This window comes from Xiphophorus couchianus, chromosome 7, assembly GCF_001444195.1.
Source record: "Xiphophorus couchianus chromosome 7, X_couchianus-1.0, whole genome shotgun sequence".
NCBI lineage: Eukaryota > Metazoa > Chordata > Actinopteri > Cyprinodontiformes > Poeciliidae > Xiphophorus > Xiphophorus couchianus.
The window spans coordinates 16143765-16156175 of record NC_040234.1 but is presented as its reverse complement, the minus strand read 5'-3'; the positions used below and the strand labels follow the sequence as shown (position 1 = coordinate 16156175).

The following is a 12411-nucleotide window of genomic DNA, read 5'->3' as shown; positions in this document are numbered from 1 at the left end:
AAGACCAAGAACTACAACACAGAGAGACTTCAAATACAGAGATCTGAGGGGTTTTTTTTTTCCATGTCGTTTGTTCCTTGATCACCATCATTGACATCATATATCCCTGGTGTTCTCATATTGCAAATCCTTACAGCAGACCAGCCAAGACATGGCCATCAACCTGGCTGCTCTGGGCAAGGAGAACATTAATCAGGGATGCAACAAGGCATATTGGACTCCCTCTTCTTGGTTTAGTATTCGCAGATTTTTCTGTGGAACATAATTCCAATAATTCACTTAAATTTGTGGATTTTTCCCTGGAGCCTAACTTGTAAATGTTTGACAGGCTATTACATACTTGAAAGAAAATGTAACTTAGGCAGCTGAAATACATTGGCACAATGGTACTTTACATTCATTGGCTGCTTTGGCTGGCATTTGCAAAGCAGCCAATTGAGAAGCGCTATTCATTTTTCCTGGCAATGATTGTCTGTACCTTCAATAATCTGAAGAGATTAGAAAGGCCCGGGATATTAGCTTTTGCAGTAATGCAGAGATAGTTTCCACTGTGTGTATTAAAGAATATTAAGGTAGATTTGGTAGCTGAGCTGTTAATGTAGGCAGTTATGTTTTTTGAGGGGATCTCAGGTACTCACAGGTCTTAGCTATTCGTAAGCAATTGTAGTCTCCAGAGTCCAGACCTCCCTGAATACTGGGGGTTCACCTTTGTCCATTGCAAATCTGGAGGAGCTGCAAAGATTCCTGGCTCAGGTGGCATGGATCTGTTGAATCTGTTGAGAGGACAACCAACTACTATCTCTACAAACCTGGCCTTTATAGATGAGTGACAAATAAAAGAAGGCCACTGTTTAAAGAGAGCTGTATAAAGTAGTTTTCCACAATCACTTAGGAGAAACAGCAAACACCTACAGGTAAAACACTACAGCAAAAAAGTTTATTTGACATCACCACTCCCATATTGACAAATAGTGATGGCAGCATCATGCTGTGGGTATGCATCATAGCAGGCAAACAGAAGCTGGTTAGATTTTCCGTCTGCAGTAGTGGTTGCACAAAATATTGTTTCAGGGAGCTCTACAGAAAACCATACTTCCCTTTTTTTTCCACTCAACATTTTGAAGTTAATTCTGTTGGAAACATAAAACACTAAGTAATTCTACTGACGTTTGTAGCTCTAACGTGACAAAATGTGAAAGGGGTTCAAAATGTGATATTATTTTCTTAATGGTGTGAAAAACTTCTCCTACCTACCTGACATGTTGCCAGCACCTTGTATTTGTCTCTGCCTGCACACTGGAAAGAGAGTTAATGCATATTAATGGACCTATAAAAGAAACTAATTGAGCATTCCGGATCTTGCTGAGTTGAGCATCTGTGAGTGACACTGTGCAGCTCCAGGACCTATGCCAGACTGCCTTTATTAGCTCTCTGAACTGGGATGTAGGTCAGGTCATTAAAAGCAGGAAGGGCTCTCTTTCACTAAATGCTATTGTGACAGCAGCGATTCTGACACCCTAGTATTGCAACTCCAGTATACAGCAACTGAATGGTGGATGCATATTTCAGAGAAGGCTTTATATAATGGATTATTGCTCCGAAACGTTAATCCTAGTTTAAAGAGCTTTAATTAAGCACAGTAAAATACAGCCACATGCACCCCATAAAAATCAACAGTACTCCATATGATTGTTGAGTGAGCACGCTGGTAAAGATCAGCTTATGAGTAATAATCCTTAAATCTACTATTGTTTGGGTAATTTTGATAATGACCAGTACACAGATTTTGAGTTTAAGAGCTTTTTTTAATAAGCTATGTGGCTAATTACAAGGCACTGTAAGGTCTTAATAAGTCACTGTTGGAGCCACTTTATGTTATTTGCATTACTGTAACTTGTCAGCACAATAGGAAGTAAAAATGCTACCTGCCACTGTCTCCACTCCGGTTTAATTCAGGTGCATTGGTGCTCAGGTGTGATGAGATGGGACAAAGGCAAACAATTTTTTACCATGTATCAAAGTGAACGGATGTGCATCGAGTGTTATTGACACCTTTTTGCATCATTACGTTAAATGAATTTTGGAACCTTGAAATGGAAGCAAGTCAAGCATGGACTTTCCTGGGATAAGGAAAATATAGACATTGTTTTACTACAAGAAAATGATTTGGAGAACATTTATTTTACATGTGTCATAACAGCTGTCGACTCATCACCTGTGGTGGATGAGCTTCGATTAGTAAAGTTGGTCCTCATAATCACTGTTAATGTTTTTTCCTGGTTCCTGTAGAATAGTGTTGGATTTATCAGAATTTTCTCAAAAGAGCATAAAGAAATGTGTATCCCCTCCCCGCACAGTAAGATGGCTGCCACCCAAGATTAATTTGGCTCTTTGATAATATTTCTGGTGGCTAAAGATATCTCAAGTAACCATGTGGAAATTTGTTCACTCATGTTACCCCTTATAAGCTTGAAACAAGAAATAATAACCAGAAAACCACCATTTAAGTATAGCAAACAGCAATACTTTTTCACCAAATGACCATTTTCACTTCATTTCATGTTCATCTATGCTAAAAATTTTGACTGTGCCATTTCTTCCAGGTGACACAGTTAATAATCACTGCAGTGATGAGCATAAACCATGTTAACACATGCAGCCTCTGTTCCTGAGCGAACTGGAGAACAGGTGGAGGTTCAACCAAATCCACACTTGTGAAATTTATCTAGACCCCCGAAGTTTGTTATCAACCTGCGTGGGTCATCACAGGAGACATCCTTCAACCAGCTGGTCATAGAAGCCATTCAACTACTATATAGATACAGTTACAAGTCATTTAAAAAAAATCTCCAGACATTCTTTATGTCAGAAAGATTTAAAAAAAAAACATTAACATTCCTCAAATTAATTTTGCAGCAGATCCATAATAACACTGATGTGTGTGCTGCTGCTGAGCAGAGTAGCTGGAAGTGGTTAGAGAACGTTGAATCCTGCAGAATGATTTGTCTTTATCCTGTCTTTTTTTTTTTTTTTTTTTACTGGATGCCCTGTGAGTATTCAATGGAAAAGACAGATTTTTATTGAATATTTCCTTAGCAGAGGCATTATTCCTCCAATATGAGCTGGATCTTAAATAAAGTTTCATACTGGCACGATGTTCTCACAAATACAAGCATGAACTGAGCTTTAATCCTGTCTCCTCTCTTTGTTCAACATCAGGAAATTCAGTCAGTCCTCGTGTGAACAGGAGCGTGGCTGACAGGGGCAGCCGAGCGATGATTGGTTTACGGATCTCTGCTTTCTCCAGTGACTTTAAGGTCACTAAAATTTACAATCAAATGGCTTATGAAACTTTAGCGAAAGCCTCCCAAAACTCATGACAGCGAGAAGAAAAACAGTCAGAGGAGTCTGCTTGACCTCACGCTGTGGTCCGTGGCTACACTGTGCTGTTGTCTGTTTGTTTTTTTTCAGATGCCCTGCATACGTACGGTACGCATGTTTGTTTTAGCAGACAGAAGGTTGTTAAGGACCGCATATGGAGAACGGATTTGATAGACAGACACTGTATGGTGTGTACAATGTTGCAGATGAGAATTATGGTGTATCTCAAGCTGCAGTCACTCTTAAGTTTCAGTTTGCAAGACAATAGATCAACTATGGATGGCTTAAAAAACAATCTAAAACACAATCGAGCTTCTCCAAGAATGATTTGCTTGTTGGAGTCTAGGTTAGGTTATTACAGTTGTCATGAGGCATAAGCCTGTGGGGGATTCTCACAGAATAATGGAAAGTGTGTAAAAGTACCATGATGTCACTTATCATATTAACATAAATAGAAAACTGTGCAGCCCAGTACAAGACATTCACTATTAATATTTTTAGAATGATTTCAAATGTGGCTACATGTTTTGAATATTGAGAAAAGCCATCATTTTTATCATAATCTGAAAAATTTTGAAAAATCCATCATTATGAGTCAATGTATTCATTGGAAAAAATTTTAAGAAATGTTCACTTTTATCTAAATCACTGGTGCCAGAATTACTGTTAATCCAAGTCAGTTTTCATTTGTGATCCATGAATTCACTGGCCCACTGCTTTAAGATTCTCTTCAAAATGGAAAAGAATAGAGGACATTCCACTTAAATCACCAAACCACATGTATTTATCTTGGAGTTTACACCTACTTCAGTGCAGAAGCAAATGATCAAAAGTAGTGAGAGTTCTTAGTTTTGATGCCTTTAACAAGCGGAAAAGGTCTGCTTCATGGTAGTTTTGCTTTTTCACACAAAAAAAGCATTACGGTAATTGTCAAATAATCAGAGATAATAAATCAAAGCCTAAGAAGTAATTTTCCAGCCTAAATCAACAAGTGCTCCCACAGAAAAGCTTGAATGGCGATGGATGGCAAAGACAGAGAGCTAAACTGCAGCCCCTGCTCTTGACAAAGAAAGAAACCTGCTCAGCTCTGAGCAGCATCCAGCCATGGAGATTAACACGGAGCCATCAGCAGCATCGCAGTCCCTCCCTACCCTGCTTGTGCTGTCAGGCCGCCTCCTAGCTGCTTGTCAGAAGCTCCGACGAGGAGCTGTAAAAACCTTTTCCCCTCTCCTTAACAACTGCAAAACAACACGCACACTCTCCGACTGAGGTGCCTGCTTTTCTGAGGCCTCTGACAGGACGTGCTGCAGGCACAAATTGTAATTCATAAAGGTTAAGGAGGTCAATGCCTTTTATTACCAGTCTGAGTGCATCCAGCTTGATGGGGCGGGCATGCAAATGGAATGTCTCACAGCGGTCTATGCAAGAACTCAGACAGCGAGTGCGTGCATGCCGGCTAAAGTGGGGGAAGTAAAAGGCGGGTAAAGGGTGGCGTGGTGTAGTGGGATGGGCTGCACTCTCCACCTTCCACAGCCATGTAGGGACCACACAGCCGCTGGCCGGTTAATTAGATAGTATGACATTGACCTCAGGTAGTTAATGGCCACTTTGATATGTGCTGTCTTGCAATTAATGCAGTGTAGATGTTCATGTTTTACCATTTGGTTAGATGTGACCTATAAGATGCTGCATTACACTCTGGCCTAGTGTTCACTCTTTGGTTTTACATCTTGCATTACTAGAAATGAAAAACATTTAATATATTTTATGGTAGTTTTGCTTTGAAAATCCTCTCGCACCACACACACAAAAAAAATAAATCAAACAGTATTGTAGATTTTAGTATAGAACCAAATTCTGAAAGGAGAGGATAAAACTTTTTACATCCTTATGTTAATACTGAGATCAGTAATACAAATATTCTATTTTCTCACCTGCTGGAAACATTTTAAAGGAATAAAATCATGTTTCATCTTGTAGTTACTGGGGTTAGTATAACCCCAGTAACAAAGGCAATGAACACATCAGACACCATTGCGCCCTCTTCTGGGTCTTTAGTAGAACAACAATACTTTTTTTAGTCCTAAAACTGTTGCTAAAGTTTATTAATCGTTGACAAATACGGAAAAAATGTAAGATTGTACTGATGAAAAAAACATAAACCTTTACTAGATGAGATTATAATTTACAAGGACTTGCAACTGTGTTTTTTTCCTCATTCTTTATCTCCATAGAAGTATGCAATTTGCATGGCTAAGGTATATGCAATTGATGAATAATGAAACTTTTCAATATTTAATTTCAATGTTTTTGTATTTGTTTGTTTTTTGGGTTTTTTTACACATCTTAATAAAAAGACACATATTTAAAACAACCCTATAAAATTCAGTTACAAAATCATGTACAAAATTGCAATTTTAAATGTAAAATAATTTATATATCTTTTACATTTGAACTTCAGGAATTTTTGGAGCAAATCTAAGAGCAATGCAATGAAAATTTAAAGTTTTAAGTTTCTCAATAAATTAGAAAAGCTTTAAAAAGCAAATTTATTTTAGTAATCTGATTCAAAAAGTTAAAGACCTAAATAGATTCACTGGAAAATTAAGTGGAAAAGAAATGTCATAGAAAAACGTGCACATGAAACAGGGATAACTGCAGCATTGAGTGGGTTGTGAAGCAAATCTCATTTCAATATTTTTGGGGAGATGCATAAGGCAGTCACTATGACTGAACCAGAGACTGTCTCAGAAGTGTTTTAGCTGGACTGAAGAGAAAAGGAATTGGACTGTTCCTTAATGGTCCAAAGTCCTCTCTTCAAATGAAAACCAGTTTTGAATCTTGTGTCAAGGCCCTAGAGATCAGAGGAAGAGTGGAAAGTGTAGAATTTTAAAATCTAACAAATTTTTTTAGTAGCCATAATTATTAAAATAGCAGCAATGAAGGTAATGGCTATATCTAATAGCTTCACTTTTTGAAGTGACACTTTTGACCTTTTTGCTGATATCCCAACTTTTTAAAAATGCTCCTGTGTTTAAAGGTTCTTTGGGAGCAATATGCTAACCTATGCATCTAAACCAGCATCTTTGGTTATTCAAGCTTTGTTTACTGTTACAAATCAGCATATCCTGTAAAATAAGCTACTTTCTCACATAAGACTACAAAAAATCATCACTGAAAGCCATGTACCGTATTATTACGATTCATTCTGGTGTGTAAACTTTACTAAATAAACATGCTTGGAATCATGTTAGACCAGGGGTGTCCAAACTTTTTGCAAAGAGGGCCAGATTTGATAAAGTCAAGATGCCTGGGGGCCAATAGTTTGTTCGGACATTTTTTAACTACAAAAGTGTCATGCAAATACACACTGTTATAAAACAATTTTCATTGTCACAATTATCTTTATTTTTCAAATGACAAAATAACCAAATATAAGCCACTCAGGCAACTCTAAAAGCAGAAATTCTGCTTTTCTTTCATATCTGGAGAGTCAGATAACATTGAACAAACTGTATAAAATACCTTAAATTTACATGAGTTTAAAAATATCTTTGCCTCAAGAACATTTTAAACAGGAGTTATAAGTAATACAAAATTGTCTGTTATTATTAAATTTTAAAACAAGTGAATTTTGCTCTTGTCATTTACAATATCTTTCAGAAAGTAATAGTTTGTATCACATCTACAGGTTCATAACCAAATCTTACTCAAGAGTTTAATAAAAATAAGTGCCATAAATCCAAGTGCATAAATGTTCTTTTGGCTCTTCACTGCTGATAGTGACAAACAAAACATTCAAAACACTCAGTTTCATGTCCTCAACTCTCAGAGCCACACTGAAGTATTGTAATTCCCATCTCTCTTGAAAGCGGCGGCCCTCACTGTAAACTTTCCTCGTTTTCTTTGCAGTGGCCATGGCAGAAATGAGTGGAGAGGGGTTCGCTGCACGGAGGCAGAGACTGATAGTATTAAAGTGGTGCTGCCACCATTTGGTGAAAGGAGGAATTACAGTTTCAAGTTTTATGATTTATTTATTCTGTTTCACAGTGCAGGCGGGCCATAAATAATACATTATAAGACCGAAGCTGCGGGCCGTATGAAAAATGAGCGCGGGCCGTGATTGGCCCCCGGGCCGGACTTTGGACATGCCTGTGTTAGACCAATGACAAAGTAGAATAAAATGGAGAGAGCCAGAACAGAGGAAAAACAAAAATAAAGTAGAATAGTATTCAGCTGTTGTTTGCTAAACTAATGAATAAGATCTGCCACTGTCTTCTTCAGTGCTTGGTTCATACTGTGTGATGCACCAGGTGATTCTCCTCACTGCCTAAGAGGTTAGGAATCTGTGGCTTTATGTTCATTGTGAAACTGAAAAGATCATACCTGAGGAGCCACTGGGACTCTCCTCCCTTTAAGCCTAGTGTGCAGCAGAGGCAGGCTCCCTTTGCTCATTACCTTTCCATCACAGACCAGCTGCTGCGGAGTCATTCATCACGATTATAAATCTGCCTACTGCTGGTAGCCTGCAGCTCCACCATCAACCTGCAAGTCACAAAGACATCACCCTGAGCCATCAGCCACTCCGGACACAGCGCTAAATTAAACAGGTGATAGTTAAAAACAGGTTGCTTTTTTTTTTCTTTCAAAAGAAAAAAAAACTAAATTCTGAGACTCACAGAATCCTGCATGGTTTGCAGAATGTCTCTAGAAAATAATTAAATTGGACCAGTGTAAAACATGGTAGATAAAAGAAATATATTTAAAGCACATGAATGTCAAAAAGGTCTTGTCTTAGGAAACAACAAGCACCTGACACATGACTGAAATATGCAAACATATTAGTGCAAGATGCCTACATTTGATTCTTCAGATGCTGATGAGAGTTGCCACAGATTCAGCTAAGACGAGAAACCAGCATTAAGTTCCATCCATCCATCCATCCATCCATCCATCCATCCATCCATCCATCCATCCATCTTCTTCCGCTTATCCGGGGTCGGGTCGCGGGGGTAGCAGCTTCAGAAGGGAGGCCCAGACTTCCCTCTCCCCGGCCACTTCTTCTAGCTCTTCCGGGGGAATCCCGAGGCGTTCCCAGGCCAGCCGAGAGACATAGTCTCTCCAGCGTGTCCTGGGTCTTCCCCGGGGCCTCCTCCCGGTGGGACGTGCCCGGAACACCTCACCAGGGAGGCGTCCAGGAGGCATCCTGACCAGATGCCCGAGCCACCTCAACTGGCTCCTCTCGATGTGAAGGAGCAGCGGCTCTACTCTGAGTCCCTCCCGGATGACTGAGCTTCTCACCCTATCTCTAAGGGAGAGCCCAGCTACCCTACGGAGAAAACCCATTTCGGCCGCTTGTATCCGCGATCTCGTTCTTTCGGTCATGACCCAAAGCTCATGACCATAGATGAGGGTGGGAATTAAGTTTACGGTTGTGAAATAACCAGAAAATGAGAGAAAGATTTCTTTAGAAATTTATTGCTGCCTCTGACAGTGTTTTTTTCAGTATTGCCCTGTCATATGTCTTTCAGGGTCTGTAGCATTCATGTTCCTGATAAAGAAAAGCATTTCCACTGGGTAGAGTACACAAAAACTGAGCTAAATTAAGAATAGCACTGTCAAACTATTTTTAATCAAGCAAAGGTGAAAAGTGGTTGTAAATAACACTGAGTTAATTTCTTTATTTGCTTGCGTTTCTTTTTAAAATTTTGCCTTTTTTATTTTAACTATAATTAACTTCCTGTTTGAGGTTTGATGCTTATGTTTTGAAGGGACAGTTTCCTGTTTTACTGTTAAAAATAAAAGCAGCTTGACAGGAATAACAAGACCGAAGATGTAACTGACAAAATGTATCTTGTTATGAATGGATGTTGAAACAAAATTTATTTTTAGGTTGCAACAGTTATTAGTGTGGATGCTGTAGGCATTCCTCCGCTTTTTGCGTACACATTTCCCCAGTTAACTATTTCTGCATACTTTGTGCTATTTCAACCATTCAACTTTTGCTGTTTCAGGACATTACGGCTATGTATATTGTTATTGATATCTCCTAGGCTTAGGAAATATTAAGCATTGAAATGAATGGAACGTTCTATAATTTCTGAAAAATTCAGCTAAAAACTTTGCATTGTAGCATTAAGGGTTCACAAACCTTCCCAACGACTTTCCAAACCTCTCGGCTTAATTCCACCCCTCCTTCCAACCATTCTTTCAATCGATCTTCCAACCCTAATTTCAAACCTTCTTCAAACTCTAATTCCAACCCTCCATCCATCCAGCCTACCGTCCAACCTTCCAAACCAAAGTGGAAGATGTTTAAAGAACAAAAATGGCCAAAGATGAATGTTCATGTGAACATTCGCGTTCATATGAACAAAAACGGCCACTCATCTTTGGAAATTTTTTGTACTTTAAACATCTTCCACTTGCGTGACTATGTTGCTTTGTCTTGTGTTAATTTTCAATAAAGTTTTCGTGACGTGACCTTCCACTCACATCCGGGACTCTTGTACATCACGACGCGCAGGCGCTCTCTCTCCTCCACTGTGGTTCGACCTCTGCAGTCGGTAAGTCTGTAATGGCAGTTTGAATGAGAAGCGAATCTTCTTAAATCTATATTCATCCTCTCGCTTAGCTTCACTTTGCTCTATACAAGTGTGAGCAGCATGCAGGATGGATGTGAATACACATTCAAATGTCTTTATTTTGTAAGTCGGGCATTTTTACAGCCGTTTGACCTTACTTCTCTCCGCTCTTCCTTCTTCAGAGAGACCCGGGCTTCTACCAGATTTGACCGAACCGGTTAAAACTACCTAAAGTACAAGATGTATGCCTGTGCAAAGTTTGTGTCCACGCCGGCTGTGGTGAGTTAAAAATCTCCTATCCGAACTGTTTAGTTAGAGTTACGGTTTAAGATGTAGGCCTCCGATTGAACTTGACTAGCCTGATGCCAAGGGTATCCACCGACTAGGCCTGCAGGGTTAGTCAGGAGCTAATGCTAAACCTAGCCCAGGCTCTCTCACAGAAAGCAGTACATTAACGTTTGCATGAGCTGTGTTTTAGGGCACTTAAGTTAAAATGTTGTACTACAATTGCTTTTACTCTTAGCAGACATCATTAATGAATGCTTTTTGTAAGGTCATTTAAACTCATTGTTAGCCCAACATAGCTAACCGTGCTGCAAGAATTCAAAGTAATTAGTTTGCATGTTCATAGCTTATCTGACCATACTGTCAGGTGTTTGTAGCCCAGATGCTTTCCTATCTCCAAGGTCATGTTACTGGATACAAATCTTTTAATAAGCTAATCTATGTACTCTGCAATAATATCTAACAAATTCTACAGTAATGGAAACTGAGGACATTTTAATTGCTGATCTACGATTTAACAAAACGAAATAAACTTGTTAGTGTAAACAACATTGGGAGACTGAATGCCACAGTTGTTAGTTGGCATTCAAACACTGGCATTCAAGGTGCCTTTCATATCCACTTGTATGTGATGACAAGGACAGGATTTCCGCTATTAAAATAAATTAAATGTAACTTTAAAAAAAAAACGTTTTTATGTTCTGTTTTTGCAGGTGCGTGCTGGTTCCCGGGCTCTTTACAGACCCCTGTCTGCCTCTGTACTGTCCAGGCCTGAGGCCAAAACAGAGGTCAGGATTCTAAGCTTTTCATCAGCTGTTTATGTTTTTAAATATAATTTTAGTGTTTGACAATATTTTCTCTGCATTGTAATTAAAACGAGTTGAGTAATTGTGTGACCTAATGAAGTTGATGGAAAATGCTATTTTCTTTTTTACTCTAGTAAAATTTCATATTGAAATTTTGATGCATGTGTCCTAACTTTAGGCCACAACTGGTTCTTTCGTGGTTTTTCATATTTGACTTTGTCATTGTTAATCTTTTATTGCACTTAAACCTTAAAGATTCTGACATTTAGACCTTTCCCGCCGCAGAGCACGGTTGCTGTGATGCCACAGAATCCCCTCACCCAGGTCTCTCTGAGAGGCTTCCAGACCAGCGCCATCAGCCGGGATATTGACACTGCTGCCAAGTTTATTGGAGCAGGAGCTGCCACAGTTGGAGTTGCTGGATCTGGTGCTGGAATTGGGACTGTGTTTGGTAGTCTCATTATTGGCTATGCCAGGTTTGTTTTTAATTTTAGCAAAAAAATATGTAACAACAGTTTGCACACTAGTGTTTTTAATGTCTTGATTTACTGGTGACTTGTCATTTATAGGAACCCATCTCTGAAGCAGCAGCTGTTCTCCTATGCCATCCTGGGTTTTGCCCTGTCTGAAGCTATGGGACTCTTCTGTTTGATGGTCGCTTTCCTTATTCTGTTTGCTATGTAAAATCATCCCCCTGCAACAGTTTCTTTCCACAGATGTGACTACATATTTTATTGTGGCTACCAAAATTGTTCTGTGTTGGTGTCATGGAAATGTACATTTTTCAAGTCTTTCAGACACTGTCCAAATAAGCAAAACATGTATTGTACAAATGTAAGATCTTACACAATTAAAATACATGGATTTGACTATTTAGTAATGGCAGTTCCTTTTGTCTGGAACATCACACTGTTCAAATGGGAAGCGTTTAGCTTTTGTGAATGTCATCTTTTTCAGTGAAGGATTTGCTTAGATCTAAATCAGCCTCGTTTTCACCTAGCGTTTTGGGGTCCACCTTAATGACTTCGACATTCAGCTGCAGTTAATACTGTAATTAGACGGCAAGTGGCAACTTGCTTTTGTATATGGCACTGAATAAACTTAGATGATTTAATTGATTTAAATGTTTCCTTTTCCTTTGCCATCACAATGTTTCAAAAGCTACAAAATAGTCATAGAGCTTGGCTGATTAGCTTTTCACTGGCTAATTAGAAAAAAAATTACTTTTAATGGTGAAACTTTCATCCAGTTCTTAGGAAACACTTCATGGGCAGCTCAAAGACTAAATTTTGAGCTCTATTGCACACAACTGCTTTAGTTAGTTCAGTGTATGTTGCACTTCATTTCAAACATCA

At 38.9% G+C, this 12411-nt stretch overlaps 1 protein-coding gene across 1 annotated transcript; it reads left to right on the top strand.

Moving 5' to 3' along the window:
* Positions 1 to 9794: 9794 nt before the first annotated feature.
* On the top strand, positions 9795 to 11932 carry atp5mc3a (ATP synthase membrane subunit c locus 3a). Its single transcript, XM_028023019.1, has 5 exons — positions 9795 to 9947; positions 10148 to 10244; positions 10964 to 11038; positions 11342 to 11532; positions 11626 to 11932. Exons 2-5 carry the CDS (start codon positions 10206 to 10208, stop codon positions 11738 to 11740), a joined length of 420 nt encoding a protein of 139 aa, XP_027878820.1. The 5' UTR covers positions 9795 to 9947; positions 10148 to 10205; the 3' UTR covers positions 11741 to 11932.
* Positions 11933 to 12411: the final 479 nt, after the last annotated feature.